Source organism: Sceloporus undulatus, chromosome 2 (assembly GCF_019175285.1).
Source record: "Sceloporus undulatus isolate JIND9_A2432 ecotype Alabama chromosome 2, SceUnd_v1.1, whole genome shotgun sequence".
Classification (NCBI taxonomy): Eukaryota; Metazoa; Chordata; class Lepidosauria; order Squamata; family Phrynosomatidae; genus Sceloporus; species Sceloporus undulatus.
This window is the reverse complement of record NC_056523.1, coordinates 165,188,022-165,204,637: the sequence shown is the minus strand read 5'-3', so window position 1 is coordinate 165,204,637 and position 16,616 is coordinate 165,188,022. Positions and strand designations below refer to the sequence as shown.

Here is a 16,616-nt window from a genome sequence, read left to right as displayed (position 1 = left end):
TGAAATTTCTGGTTTCCTCTGAGGCTGTTAAACTTCAGAAGTCTTTATCCTTGATTTGTATTTTGGATATTTTTCACTATTCTCCACCACATGAAACTGGCTTTTACCCTGATTGCAGAGGAAAGCTACAGGACACATCACACAATTACACACTAAGGAATATGAACTAGAAGAGGTTCACAGCACAAGCAGAATGGTCACGGTGACTTTCAAAGAAACTGTAGGCTATAGTCCAAAAGGAAAAGGACATCCCGCTAGGGTTCCCCACTCCACATCTTCTATTAAACATCAGTTTTATAATGACAGAGAAATAGTCATGAAACATATGGACAGCAGCAAGTGGTTGTTAAAAGAGACTGAATGATTCTATTTTTGATCAAGGCATCAAAGATTGTTGCAACAGCAAACTTTATCCTGGAACTGAAGTTGACATTGCAAGCATTGACCTAAAAAACCTTAGATGAGGGTGTCCAACTTGAAGGAGTGCAAGTAGAACAAGCCGCAAGAGTCTATAGGACACACAGACCAGAGTAAGAGGGCCCACAGAGCCAGGACTACAACCTTGTTTTCCATTCCCATACAGTGCTATTACCTACTCCCGCACCCAATAGACAAATGAGAAAACCATACCAAAGTACTAATGTAGACAGAATGAAGGAAATGTATGTGTAACTTAGTGTCACTCTGCTGTGTACTATCTCAAGTCTTGTACAACTTGTACATAGTTACTAAATGGATTGCCTATCACTGATTAAATTATTTTGGCTCCCACCCACTTTTCTCTTTCTGGGCTGCATTGTCTTATCTATTGCTATTAGAAGACCCTACAACTCACTGATTTTCAATCTAAGATTCTGTGTAACTGGTATGTCAAGGAACCTTATTTTGCTGGATGGAGACCTTATAATTCACTCAATTCTTTAGAGAAAGAGACAGATGTAAACATATAGGAAAATGTCTATTTTTTTTCCTTTTTGGCATATGATTTTCCTCCATCTCTTGACAATGCCCTGAAATGATAATATGTTCATGGTGTTACAAAAATGACAAAAACATGCCTGGGTAATGCAGTCTTGTTTGTTTTCCAACTAATGCAGTAGTCTAGAGCCCAACTTTTGTTTGAATGATTGATTTTCTGGTATGAGTGACTTTTTCTTACTCACAACCTTTAACACATAATATATATATATATATATATCTTCCAATGAATTAAAGCAAAAACATTTAGATGATTCTATGTTATAGAAGTAAATAAACGAACACAATGATGCATGTTTTTTTTTAAATTTCATTTTGTTCTGCACTGATTTTCCTCTATGAAACACATGTACACAGGTGTACACAGAGCACCAATCATATCAGAAAGAAGTATTTTTGAATAGCTGCAATGCAGCACGTTTAATCATATGCAGAAATTAAGTTTTCTGGTATTTTGTCTCTACTGTCTTTCTAATCTCTGAATGTTAGTGCCTATTTAACTAAGTTCACAGAAAATAATTATAATCAGAATTAGAGGTATGACACTATAATTTTCTCAAGTATCACCACCACCACCATTTTCATCATCATCATCATCATCATCATCATCATCATCATATCAGCCATTAATAGGACGGGGGGAAAGAGGGAATGCTCTCATATGCCATCTCAGGTAACTACACAGCAACGAAGAGGAAGAATGCATAGGTTGCTAGTCATTGCTTTAAAGGGTGAAGTATGGGCTCAGGGTATTTGAAGGGATGTTATACTGATGATGGGCAAGCTTATTTTCTGCTGCTCCAGAGACTAGCTAGATTACCACACTACACTCTTATAGTGCTGCTATTACACTTTAACTGTTCTAGCTGCCTCTTGTTGCATTTTGGGATTTGCAGTTTAAGGAGAAGCATTCAGAATTCTCACCTATAGAGCTCTTAGGCCTCACTAAACTACAAACCTCAGAATGCAACAGCAGGCATCCAGAGCAATAAAAGTAGAATAGCAGCACTATAAGAGAGTAGTGAGTTAATGAGGCTTGACACAGAACATTGGATTCAAGTTACAGGAAAGGAAATTCCAACAGAAGCTGTATGGTCATCTGTCAGAAGTGCTTTGATTGTCTGTTCCTACATGGGGGGGGGGGGGGGGGCACTGGCCTTGATGCTCCTTGTGGTATCTTCCAGTTCTAGGGTCACCCAATGGATTTCTGTGGCTGAATGGGGATGCAAATTCTGCTCTCCCAGAGCCCTAGCCCAGCATTCAAACCACCACACCAAGCTTGCTTTCTATGCATAATGACTGAATGGGAAAAGGCACGTGGTTTTTCAGGCACTTATCTGTTGATGCACTGAAACCTTCCACCTCACTCAGTGTCATAGTAACCTTTAAAGATTTGATTGGTATAACCTTCATATACAAATATATTCATCTATTTTTATCTGTTAGTTCTTTTTAAAACACACACAAAAGGATTGCTGGTTTGCTTTTAGGTGACGGAACAACAAAAATGCAGGGAGGACATTTAAAGCCTTTCCTCAGCTCTCTGATATTCCACCATTGCCACCACCACTATAACCAAATAATGACTTTGATGAGCCCAGGAGGAAAAAGCAACACCTGTGTGTCCACATAATGTGCTGTGAGGTAGCATCCAATGTAACTGTTACTTGAGGCTAGATCTTCTTCTTGCTGGTAGGGATGTGAAAACTGATGAGTTGATATAATTACATGTCTCTGAATCCCATATATATTATTTCCTCTTCCTTTGCTTGTATCACATTGTTAAACATTTGAGTTTTTTTCTTCTTGCATGGATATTAGTATGCATTTTCCATTTAAATTTCTCATGATATACATTTATTCCTGTGCTTTTTCTAACGTTCATGTTTTTATGCATTTTCCCTACTGACTGAATTGTGTTTGTGTGCATTTTTCAATTCTACAAAATTCAAACCATTTATGTTTAGAAATATATGTAGGTGCATTGACTTAGGAGAAATGAAATCCCCATTTTATTTCTCCAAAGTGCCCTGGAAACCTTACAAATGTGTGGATTTCTGAGGCAAGGTGCACTTAATGAATCTCAGGAGGATAACTAATTTTGCCAAGAATCTTGACTTGACCATGTTCCCTCACGCCACATAAACACTAGTTGATGGGCTGATGTACATAGTGGAAAAGCATAACTGAAGTAAAGAGATGAAATGGGGCATATACTTTTGTTTGTTTGTAGGGAACCACTAGAAAGATGCCATGACTGCATATCTACCCACCCCATGCCATCAAGACATCCTTTCTTGTTTTCTGGTGGCTGAAATGAGAGGCAGCGATGGGTAAGAGTGAACAGTAACTGGTATGGGGAAACAATGATGGTAACAAGAAGCCAGTGACTCTTTCTTTAGCAATCGTTTCCACACGTAGTTTGACGATACTATCATTGCTCTGGCTACCTGAAGTAATCTAACCAGTAAATATCTTTACATTTCCAGAGAAAGTATAGACTCTCTTAGGCCCTATACAGACAGGCCAAAATAAAGCTGCTTCAGGTCACTTTGGAGGTATGGTGTTTCAATGATGCATGCGTCCTAAGAGTCTGGAAGCTGCACCAAAGCTACACTCCAGTCCTTAGGACTGGAGCATGGCTTTGGTGTGGCTTCTAGATTCTTAGGACGCATGCATCATTTAAACAGCATACTTGCAAAGTGACTCGAAGCAGCTTTATTTTGGCCTGTCTGTATCAGGCCTTAGTGTCTCTGATTAATCACTCTGTTAAAATTATGCTTTGATACTACTCAGTAAAGTAACAAAGATTAATCAGTCTTTAAATCATTAAAGGAAGGTTTAGGCTATTGACAATGAAAGAAATGCATCCACCATCTCACCCTGCCCTGTTCTACTATTGTAAACCCTTAAAAAATTATAACTTCTTAAGCTTTCATAGAGAGCATCAAAATGCAGACTTCAAATCTTTTGGCATAGCAAAATAAGTCAGGGAAAATGGGAGCTGGAGCCCAACAAGAAATCAGCATCTCATCTATGACATTGTTCTTACCAAATAAACAGTGGTAAACGTATTACAGTAAATAAGTGAGACAGATAATATGCTGGAGTGGTAGGACTTGAGGACCTGGCTTTGAATCCCTACTCAGCTATGAAAATCTACTGAGTGACCTTGGGCAAATCACACTATTTCAGAGTTAGAGGAAGGCATTGGCAACCCCTGTCTTAAGAAACTGTGCCAATAAAACCTTATAGTAGGGTCACCATTAGTCACAGTTTAATTGGAGGCACATAACAGTATCAACACCCTTGTAAATGGCAGGCTGACACTGACATACTACTGATACATTTCAGGCTGACTGGATGGCATCTATGTTTGTGTTTCAGTCCCACAGGAGTCTATAGGATACATGTGTATCTGTGTTCTCATCACACTGACTTCACTAGAATTTATGCAAACTTAATTTTTTCCAAACTATTTTCAGTATTCTTAGAGAACATTTTTTCTTGTGCTGCTGCTACTTTTGTTCCATTATACCTCCTTGGAAGGTCCATGATGAGGTTAGTCTGATTGACACATATATACACACACAGAGACACATATCCACTAAGATAACATTCTAAAATGTTATTTAATAACAAGCTGAGTGATAAGTAAACATAAATGCATATACAAGGACAGTGCGCCTGCACCGTATGCGGGTGCACCATAAGTATACCCTGAAGCTGCATGGTAATTAAACAAATGGCACATGTGCCACAGCCATGGTGCAAGCACAAACCCCACTGTTTGTAATGGGGTGCAAGCATAAACGGGATTTCCTTTACATGGGAGGGGGGTGGTCTGGAACAGATCCCCCACATAAGGGAAGAGCCCACTGTATATAACATAGCCTATGGTCTTGGCAGAAGGGGGTGCTTTACCTCTCTATGGTGAGACAGGTACTGCTTAGTTGGACTTTTTGATGCCACTCCATAAATAGTAACCATGATTATAATTGCACATGTACAGGCAATATTTAGGAAAAAAGGTAGTGAGGTTAAGATAAAGTATTGAATATTAGCAACCATTTGAAGCCTGACTGGAGAGCTCATAGCTAGAATGGAGAGCTAAACCAATAATTTAAATAGAACTTTGGTTCCCCAAAGACATTTTCTTTACAAAAGGTTGAACGTCTAAACTAACTTGGAATAATAGTTAAGTTACACCATGTATCTATCATTTGCATGTTTATTTGTTAAACTTTTAGACAGTTGTATCAAATATATTAACTTTCCAAAACACTATACATCAAAGCTGCAGATTATTAAGTTCTCTGAAAATCAATCACAAATCAGTTTTTAGATGACACTGATGTCTTATTGCTATTCATTCCTCCTGGACCATTTCTAGCAGTTCATTTTATATTCCTGCAGTGTTGAAATATGGCTCATGCCAGTATCTGTCCTTTTAGTAATCACCAAAGCAAAGCTTGGCAAGTTGTCATAAATTACACTCTCAAAGAAAAAAAAATACCAGTAATACTCTGAATTGATTGAACAGCATGGAATCGAAACTAACTGTCAGAGAATCCATTTGACAGATCTCTCCCTCTATCCCTATCTCTACTTTTAAGTCAGAAGACTTCTAGTATTGCAATTATTTTGTGCCAACATATGCTGGATGAACCAATTATTTATAAAAGCATTATTTTAAATGACTGTGCAATTGCATTTTTTGAATGTGCTCTTTCAAAAGAAAGCTATAAAGGATACAATTGAATAATTTTCATTTACCCACACAGCATTATGGAGTTTAAATAATAGCCTGTGGCCAGTGCAAACTGATTTATTTAGCCCTGAAACATCAACATCAGGTGGAATGGCTCTTTGTGATGGCAAAAAAGAAGACAGCATTTCAATCAAACTGTGGGTGCCTTCCAACTAATGTGAAGCCAAGGGCTAGATTATTCATTATGCTAAGAAAAGCACACAGCAATACATGGGGAGGGGAGCCTATACCCATTTGCTCCTTGGGTCTCATTAAAATATTCTCCACTTAAGATGGTTCTCTTGTCCTATGAATGGAAGGCAGTGGTTGTCTTCCCAGCTGGATGAAAAGTTAATTATTTTGTTAGCCATATAGGGCAGTTGGGAAGTGCATTCTTTACTATGGGCATTTTCAAAAGAATATAAAGATGTGGAGAAAGAGATGAGACTAAGACACTAAACATATAGAGGATATATATATATATATATATATATATATATGCACACCCCACCTTTTATGGAAATACTAGCAAATGGGATAACAATTCTTGTGGGACAGTGATAGCTGGGAATACACAATACAGATAGATTCTCAGTTTACACTGAGAAGACCAACTCTGTGTGCTTCCACAATGTATGCCCAGAATCCTCTGAAATGCAGCTGCTATCTGTTACATGAGGATTCCAAGAAAGGGAAAGGTACACAGAAAGAATCCCCCAAAGGCAAAAAATCTCAATGCCACCAGTTTAGACAAAGACATTTAAACAATCCACAAATAAAAAAGAGTTGAACCATTAGTGAAGGGTGAATTCCTCTTGGCAAAGTTTGGCATAGTCTGAGTATTAACGTTTCTTGGGAAAAGTTCAGAAAAGGCTTATCATCACATCAGCATTACAATACAACATTAGCATGTGGATTCAACCACACATGCTTATCTCATACATTTCCCCCTGGTAAATGTATGTCTAGGGCTGACAGCCACCTGGAAATGAAAGTGCAATCATCCTTTCCCCAAACAAATACACACTCAGAAACAAGACCTCAGTGGAGAGCATGACTACATCAACCTTTGGGGGGAGAAGCAAGCCAGAGAATTGTTTTGGAGCATTCATTGCATTAGTGTTTGGGCCATAGCAGGTTAAAGTCAAGTAGCAGGTTTTAATTTAAAATATTGTATTTTTAAGATTAGTCAAATTAGGCAGTGAGTCAGATATATAAACACATTTCTTATAAAACATACAACGTTATTGGCAATAGAAAAATAACTTACGAAACAATATCACTCTCAATGGATGTAAATTGAGAATTTATTCCCACCCATCTGAAAAAGCTGATTTATCATGCATAGGCATATAATTTCTCTCTCTCTCTCTCTCTCTCTCTTTGATCTTGCATGAAAGTATGAATAATTTCTATGGTTATCCCACCAATGTGGGGGATTTTTTTTTTTTTTTGCATAAAATTTTCTCAATATTCAATCATCCAGGAAACATTGCAAAGGATAAAATTATTCATGCAGCGCTGTTTTACACACAGAGACACGCGTGCACGCACGCACACACAAAGAGAATGAGAATGAGATAGATAGAAAGGAGATGTAACTCTTTTCTGTTCCTGTTGGGAACTCTCACTGATTGCATTCTGGAGACTGGTGATGTGCTGCTGTCCAGAAATAAAAACATGGCATACACATAGCCTGGGCTACCTGGCAGCAAGAACAGAAAGTGGCAGTGGCACCAGAAGAGGAGATACATGTAGACCACTGTACAGGGACGCTGCTGCTAAAGTTGTGATAGTGATGGTATTCCTGCTGCTGCTCTAGGTCCAGCCTCTCTACCAGTTTTGTAATGGGTTGTAGCAAGTCCTGAGCCTAATCAGGATATGGAGCAGGATGGGAGAAGAGGGCATGGCTGGTAGGATGAGATTTCTCTCTCTCTCTCTCTCTCCCTCCCTCTCTCTCTCCCTCCCTCTCCCTCTCCCTCCCCCTCTCTCTCTGTTTCCCATTTGTTTCTGCCCCAAATAATCTGAGACTAGTGTCAGTGAGTGAGCTTTCCTAGGGAGGACACCCCACTGAAAAGGAAACATGGCTTCTTGAATAAGTGCTCTAAACTCTCTGTACCCAGTGGTTGTAAGGGCCTGGAGTCTTACAGTGGCAACTGTGAGGAGAGATGGAGTGCAGTTACTCCTTACTCATTCAGGATAAGAGAATACTGGGCTAATTAAATGCAAACTTTTCAGACTTCTTTTTTAAATTCTAAAGCAGAACCACCAGGAAAGGAATAGTTATGGGGATTTTTTCCATTCCTAATTACACGGAAGTTTCATTCAGAGTAAAAAAACTCACATTAAATAACTACAAATCAACTTTAGAAACTTTAGAAACTCTCATGTCTTGATCAACTTTAGGAGCTGGTATATTTAGCTTGGAAAAGAGAAGACCAAAAGGTAATATGATAACCATCTTTAGTTATCTCAAGGTATGTCATGTGGAACAGATATCTTTTCTGTGCTCCAGAAACTACAACATGAACCAATTGATTCAAAATACAAGAAAAGAGATTCCACCTATACATGAGGGGGAACATTTTGACTTTAGGAGTTGTTCAACAGTGGAAGGAAACTGCCTCAGAGGGTGGTTGGCTCTATATCTAGAGGTCTTTAGGCAGAAGTTGGATGGGGAAGTTTAGGAGTGTTTTAAGTCTTCCTGATTGGCAAAGGGTTGGACCTTCCAACTCTATAATTCTATGATAAACTTTTGAATGCATGTAAGTCATTCTGGGTATGGGGCTCATGGTATTTATTGTTTGCTTGACCTGGTGTTACCCTTTTCTCATAATAAAATCTTTTGCTTGGTCCTATGGTACTTACAACTACTCATACAATGAGAGAAAAACTACAGAAAGTGGTATTATTTTTCTCTTGCTTGTTTTTGAGGAGGAAGAAAATGTGATGTATAAAATAATGAAGGTCTGAATTTTATATTAGAAGTTGGAATTTATCAGCAAATGGGCTTTGTGTTGAGATACACACACACACTAAAGTGCATATAATCAAAAAACCAAAGATGGAATTGTTATAAGAGAATAGCAACATGTGGATTTTCTTCGATATCTGCATTCCTTCTGGGGGAATTCATCTGCATGTAAACTCATTAAGTATCTCAAGCTGATATTCAGATCTTGGAATCCAATTAGGTTTGCCAGCAGCAACATGCTGTCTTGTTGAGCTGGAGAGCCTCTTTGTAATAAGAGGAAGTCACAGAGTAAATAATGTAAGAATGGTCCCACAGCTTCACCTTAAAATCCTTCCACATTGATAGCTTATGGGGGGGGGGGGGGGAATCCACACTCCATATGGGACTGTTCACACTGCTAGGCATTAAGGCTAGTATGGGAAACTTGCAGATAGACTCTAATAACATCCAAACGGCCACAGGTTTGCAAGCCTTATATTAAGATCTTGGTTTTAACTTCAGGTTGCCAAATAAGCATCTCAGCAAGCCCAGAAGCTACTGTTTGAGAAATGCAGTTCTCAGTTTTGCCCATCTCTCCACTCCCCCCTCCCCCACCGAAGATCATACTTTGAAGAAAGAATTCGTGTTCAGTTATGCTGTTTTATCTAGACCATATCCCATGTTACCCAACACTCTGAAAGCTGCTTTCTACTTATGATTGAGAGCCTACCAAGGGCTCAAATACCACTTTGGTTTTAATCTCCTGGTTAGGGCTGCAAAATAAAGGGGATGAGTGGGGAAATGGGTCAAGCTTCCCAACTAGCCAAAGTACAGTCTGGTTTGGCTATAATTGAGTTTTGCCAAAATGTTTTGCTCCACCCAGCTGGATGTAGCCCCTCCAAACAAATGGTGCTTGCTAGGGAGTTATTAATGGACCCTCCCTGTTATGTCCATTATGCCAACAGACAATAGTTATAGTTTTGAATCCCCATCTGTCTACAATTATCTTAGAAGACTATAAACATGTGCAGCCATCTCAGAGCAAATATGGTCACAAGCATGACCCTTGATATCGTTTGACAAACATGTGACTGATGTTTACCAAGATGTTTATTTTTAATAGCAGCTTTTAAAATAATAAATAATTTCCCAAAGGGTATAGAGTGGACCCTTGTTATATGCTGGGGTTTGGTTCCAAGATCTCCCGTGGATAACAAAATCTGTGGATGCTCAAGTCCCATTAAATATAATGACATAGCAAAATTGTGTCCCTTATAAAAAATATTGGAAAATCAAGGTTTGATATTTGAAATTTATACTTTTTTTGAAAATTTTCAAACCGTGGATGCTTGAATCCATGTATAAGAAATCCATGCATAAGACTGTACTATATTTATATAACCTATATAATCTTCATTCTTGTTCTGAATTTCAGAATCACTGATGAACCTCTGAAGTGCAAATCTCACCCTAGGTACAATTTCATTCCAGGATTACCTACAGTGCTTATCCAGTGCTACCTTGTTGGAGTGTTTTCTATCAATTTTAGATTTAGCAGTACAGCTCTAAATCAACATTACAGGAAATTATCAGTCAGAAAAAGAGTGTATGGATATCTGCATAGCTCCAGCAATGACAAACATGAACACAGTGTATATCCTGATAGCATCATCACATTGTGGTGGTTGTTACCTGTCATCAATCAACTTCAATTTATGGTAACCCATGAATGAGCGACCTCCAAGAGATCCTATTATCAACAGCTCTGCTAAGGTCTTGTAGACACAGGGCAATTGTTTCCTTGATTGGGGCCTTGTCTGCACTGACCAGAATACTCCAGGGGCAGTCCCAGAACTATCCTGACTTTCCCCTGTTACCTGGGCCTCCATTCCTGTGTGAGAGCAGCTGTCTGAATGGTCACCCAGAAGAGGAACCCCTGTGTCTGCTGCTACCACAGATTGGTAGCTTCTGAGATCAGAATGATGTGCCCAGTGATGATCATGTGGCTGGGTGCTTTGTTCTGACAACAGAGTGAGCAGTTGGTGACAGCACCAGATGTGCAGTGGCTTAATGGGATGTCCATGCAGAGAGCCACTCCGGCATGAGAATAAAGGGTTCTGGATCTTCCCAGAAGATTGAGAGTAAGAAGTAAGTTTTTAAAATTTGTGTTAAGAGTGCTATACCCCAAGCCTGGTGCTGAATGTGCCAAATGTCATCCAGATTGTTCCTACCAGAAGCTGGGTTTGGGCTGTGTGTTGGCTGAATGGGATGCCATGAAAATGAAGGGAAATGGGTCTTTTGGTCCATGCAAACAAAGCCTGAGTCTATCCATCTGGAATGCAATCTTCTTTTTTCCTACTGCCTTCTGCCTTTCCTAGCATTATTGTCTTTTCTACTGAGTCATGTCTTTGCATGATATGGCTAAAGTACAACAGACTCAGCTTAGTCATTTTGGCCTGTAAGGAGAGCTCAGACTTGTTTTACTCAAGGGCCCATTTATTTTTCTCTGTACAAATCCATGGTATCCATAGAACTCTTTTCTGGCATCACATTTAAAATAAGTTGGTTTTCTTCCTATCAGTTTTCTTCACTGTCCAGCTCTCATAACCATACATAACAATTGGAAATATGATGGCATGGACAACCCTATCTTTAGTATTCAATAATATAGCTTTACATTTCTTGTCTAGTTCCTTCATAGCTGCCCTTCCAAATCCTTCTCTTCATCTGATCTCTTGACTGTGGTCTCCATGCTGATGAAGGACTAAGACAAGGTATGGAGAATCTTGAAGTATTTCAATGCCTCCATCATTTGCTTTAAAGTCATGTAAATTGGTTTTGGTCATTATTTTTGTTTTGTTAATGTTCAATTGTGAACCAGCTTTTCTTTCCTGACTATCTTCAGTAATTGTTCCAAGTCTTTGCTATTTTCTTCTAGCACTATGGTGTCATCTGCATATCTTAAATTAATCATGTTCCTTTCTTCAATTTTCACACTTCCTTCCTCAGAGTGAAATCCAGGTCTGTGCATAATGCATTCACCATGCAAGTTAAATTGATAAGATAATAAAATGCAGCCCCTGCCTGACCCCCCTGGGCAATCAGAAACCATTGCATTTCTCTATATTCCAGCCTAACAGTGGCTTCCTGTTATGAGTCCAGCTTACCCATCAGGACAAGTAAATGTTGTGGCACATCCATTTGTGTAAGAGTTATCAATAAATTGTCATGATCTTCCAGGATCTATGAAAATCAAGATCATGATCACAACTGAAGGGTTTGCACCACATTAGTAGTGTTTTATTTAGGGGACAAATCAGAAATATGGATATTATGACAACAGATCACACCTCCCTTGATCTTAAAAAAGAAAAGTTACTGCTAATCGCAATCCACCCATCTGGAGAAATCAGATGGGGTTCTGGATGCAGTGTGTCTTAATTGCCACATTAGACAGTCACATTAGTCCCCCCACACTCACACATATTTTACTTTTTGAGTGCAGAAGATGTTGAGGGAGGCACTTTGCCTTCACAACTGATTTTCATGTAATATGAGGGAGAAGTGTTTAACTACAGTACTTTAAAAATACACAAACAACTTAAATTGCTTTTAAAAGATTAGGCCATAACCTTCTTCCAAAGAACTTACAATATGAGAATTACCTCTGAACTAAATTGTATTAATAAGTTGTCTTGCTTCACATGCACTGTGGAAGTACGGTCAAAACATTTTCCATAATTTTGTGAATCCATGTCTTCTCTCAGTACACACATGATAGGATATTCCTCACATAAACATCCACCAATGTTAAACAGATTCAAACATAAACATTCACCATTTTGGTTTCCACAACTCAAACAAAACAAGTGAATGACTTTCACTGAAAAGATATGGTTAAAAGATGGTGTCAGATGAAATCAGAACACTATGTTGTGTAATCTCTGGAGTTTCTTGCAATGTCCAAGTTACCGGTTGGTGTTATAATAATGAAATGCATTCTTCTTTATTTGCTATTAGGTGAACTGAACTACTGTCTAAATTTTGAGGCTCAGAAAGGATTTGAAGGAGATGTAATAGGCATGTAATTAGTTCAACAAAATGCAAAACACCCTTTGTATTTCCATGGCTATTTGCAGGCACAGTGTGATACTAGCCAATAAGAGATCATGTAGTGAATGAACATGTATCATACCCTTTACAACCAATCAGACTGGCTACATACTGGTGAGAGGAGAGGGAATGTTGCCTGGTTGACAAGGAAAGGAAGACATATTCCTGCCCTTCCAGTGGGTGGTTTCCCTAACCCCCTGCATACATACACGCACACACAGTGCAAAGAGACATCTTCATCTCATCACCCCAGAGGTACAATGGGAAAATACACTTCTCATATTCATTGTCCCACACAGTGTAACTAAAAGTCAGACTTCATAAAAAAGGTAAGAAAGTTAACACAAAGCCACTTCAGTTTAGAGCTGTCACTAATTCATTAAACATATGAAAAATCAGAACAGAATACATAGATGAATACACTCTGTTAGTTACCCAGGCTGTTAAACACTTCACTATATAAGTCCATTATAGGAAAAAGGCAGAGAAGGCATGCATATGACCTCAAGCAGGAATGTCTACTGTATATACTTGACTATAAGTTGGCTTTATGTATAAGTTGAGGGCAAGCTTTGGGGCCAAAATTATGGATTTTGATATGACTTGTGGGTAAGTTGAGAATTAAATTTAGAGGCATGTAATAATGGGTGTAAAGGTTGAACTTTACTGTCTTCATACAGAAATAATTTTATTCAGATCCTTCTAAACCCGATTTCTCTTGGCACTCCTTTGAGGAGAAGCACCAAATAGGTGCCACCACTGCCATTTTCCCACCCAAGCAATCAAAAAAGCATGGTGGAAAGAGTAGAGGGGTTTGTCTCTTCTTTTGGGTGCTCCCAGGATTAACTGAACCCTTTACTGTTCACCATTCTACTCAGAGAAGGGGAAGAGTTAAAATATAGTACCATGGATAAGTCCCAGTTTTATGGGGTCAATTTTTGACTAAAATTTCTAGACTTGTACATGTGTATATACATTAAGATTCATTTAAGCTTTATACCTGATTTAATTTTCTTTTGCAAAGCCCAAGACGGAGAACAGGAATCTCTATGTCCAAGATTTAGACAACACCAATAAGCTACAATTACAACTTGCTTTATATAGAAATCTCTACATATTAATAATGAGCTCACTTTGTTCAGAATAGTACATGAGACACATCAGGGGCAATGATTAAAAAGTCATTTACAGCAGTACATGTAGTATGGCTTGGCTAACAAAGAGGGTAAAATGTGTACCACTTATAAAACTAGGTGCTGGAGACCTACACTGATATTGAAGGCATAATCATCTTAGTGGAAAGACATTGATGTTAAATACCTCTTGCATTTATTTCAATAACTAAAGCCATGCTTAGAATCTTACCTTTCTGCCCCCTGTGTTTATGCGAAGAGGAGTAAGGAAGGGATCAAAGATCATATGGCTGGTTTCTATATTAACTGGTGATTGCCGTTTTCCAACAGAGCAAAGATTCCAGGCTGAATTCACCAAGCCCCAAAAGGAAGGAACTGTAATACAAAAAAAAAAAAAAAAAAAAAAAAAAAAAAAAAAAAAGTATTACTGAGAGAATGAAGAAAACACAAGTAATGATACTGTATGTCACACACATACACAGAGACAGTCAGCAAGCAATGTTAAAAGGAGGAAGGACCAAGAAAAGATAGTATCTTTTAAAAGAGGAGTAATACACCAACTTCTTCACCATTTGCTTGAGTGAATGTTTCCTCCCATCTTTCCACAAAGTGCCTCTAATGACTAGAAAATTTTGGTTACTTGTACATTAGACAGCAGAATCACAAAGAGCTCTGAGAGAATCCCATGTGATTTTATGGAACATGATTTTTTTCCCAAAGAAAGGTCACCATTATGTACTGCTCTTGCTTTTAAAAAAATGTGTGACTGGTACAGACATAAGCTAGATCTTAGAAAAAATATCGCTGTTTGACCAGTTTGCATCCGATCCTGATACAGCCACCATTTATTTGAAGAGAGACCTCTGAGGCCTTGTATGCACTGGCCAAGATATTCTGGAGGGCAGCCCAGAGTATCCTGGCCCCACAGCTACCTTGACCTGTGCCTGTTACATTCATCTCTGTTCCTGTGCTACGGCGGCTATCTATATGGGCATCCCACTGCGCCACATGGCGTATCTGCTGCCACCACAGGTCGCTTGCTTCTGAAGTCAGAAGGAGGTGCCCAGCAATGAGCAGACTTGCACTGGATGCACTGGGTGGCCCAGTGGGGCACCAGAGAAGAGAGGTGCCATAGTGCCAGAACAGAAGGCTCTGGATCTTCCCAGAAGATTCAAAGCAATGCAGCTGAATGCTGCACATGCACAATTTTACAACATATCTGGCAAAATACAGTTCTCTCCAGTTAAAATCTTCCTCTGTTGCAAGTGAGGTCAGTTGCCTAGGGTCTGCAAGCAGGGAGGTTCCATGGTGCCAGAACAGAGGGCTCCAGATCTTTCCTGAAGATTCAAAGCAACAGGTGTATTTTAAAATTATAGTTTAATTGTGCTGCACATGCAGAATTTTAAAATTGTGATGCACACTCACAATATTAAAACATATCAGGCAAAAATACAGCCCCATCCAGTTAAACTCTTCCTCTGATGCAAGTGAGATCAGTTGTTTTTCAGGGCCTGCCTAAATAAAGAGGTATTTATCTGCCAGGAGGAAAACAAGTGGGCAGGAGCCAGCCTTGTCTCCCTTGGCAGGGAATTCTATAGTTTGGGAACAGCCCAAAGAAAGTCCTCTCTTGCACTACTCTCACCTAAGGCTTCCTCTAATTGTCTCAAGATCAAGTAGGATTATATGGGAACACCTGGGCATGCTTGCACAGGACACAACTTACAAGAACCTGCATTTAAAACAAAAACAATATGTCTATTGTGCTTGAGCTGCAGCTAGCTTCTTATTTCTTTCCTTCAAGAAAGTTGGTGTTAGATTGCCCTGTGATGCAGTAAAAAGAACAGCCTCCCTGCACAGAAGCTGACTTTCTGAGTTTATCTTTGCTTGTCTCCCCCTCTTTCTCCCCTGGATTTCTTCCCTCAGACAGCTGGTGCCAGGACCAAACTGCATGTGACCTAATGACATATTTCTGTCCTCACATGCAAAGTTAATTTTCATTCATTGTGAGCATGGGACCTAGCTGGGTATGGCAATGGGTCAATCCAATGGTTCGCAGACTGTTTATCTCTGTGACACCCATCCTCTGTGACATGGAGGATGTCACCCCCACAGTCGTCATAGTATATGAATTAAAAAAAGTTTATTTAATGTGCGCATATTCACACACACACACACACACACACACACACACACACACACACACACCTGTTTTAATATTCATAAGGAAATAACTTTGGTCAAATTAGAACAGTTTTATTTAAATTAATTCAATACCTGACAACACAAAATAATATTTTAGCTGTGATCCCTAACCTGTTGAATAAGTGGGAGAACAAACAAGCGGGGGGGGGGGGGGGAATTACCATGATAAGCAAACAGTGTCTCAAGTACCAAGGAGATGACACTATGGGGGTGGGGGATGGAGGCACTATATAAGCATGCCAAGGAAGAAAAGTGTTTGGCAGGAGGAGGTGCTGCCACAGAAATGTGCCAGAAAGAGCTGCCAAGTGGGAAGAGTGATTTGCTATGTATTTTATATGTATTATCCTACTAGAGAGGCCCCTTCCCCACCACCACTCCCTTTGTGTCGTGTCTTTTTAGATTGTAAACCTGAGGGCAGGGAACCGTCCAATTAAAAAGATTGTATGTGCAGCGCTGTGTAAATTTACAGCACTTTATAAATAAAGGT

General features: G+C 39.2%; 1 protein-coding gene across 1 annotated transcript in view; it reads right to left on the bottom strand.

The window, feature by feature from the left end:
• CA10 (carbonic anhydrase 10) overlaps positions 1-16,616 on the bottom strand; it is a 432,159-nt gene that overhangs the window by 198,391 nt on the left and 217,152 nt on the right. Inside the window, exon 4 of the mRNA XM_042447577.1 lies at positions 14,160-14,302. Within this exon, the coding sequence (XP_042303511.1) occupies positions 14,160-14,302 (143 nt within the window). The remainder of the gene's footprint in view (positions 1-14,159; positions 14,303-16,616) is intronic.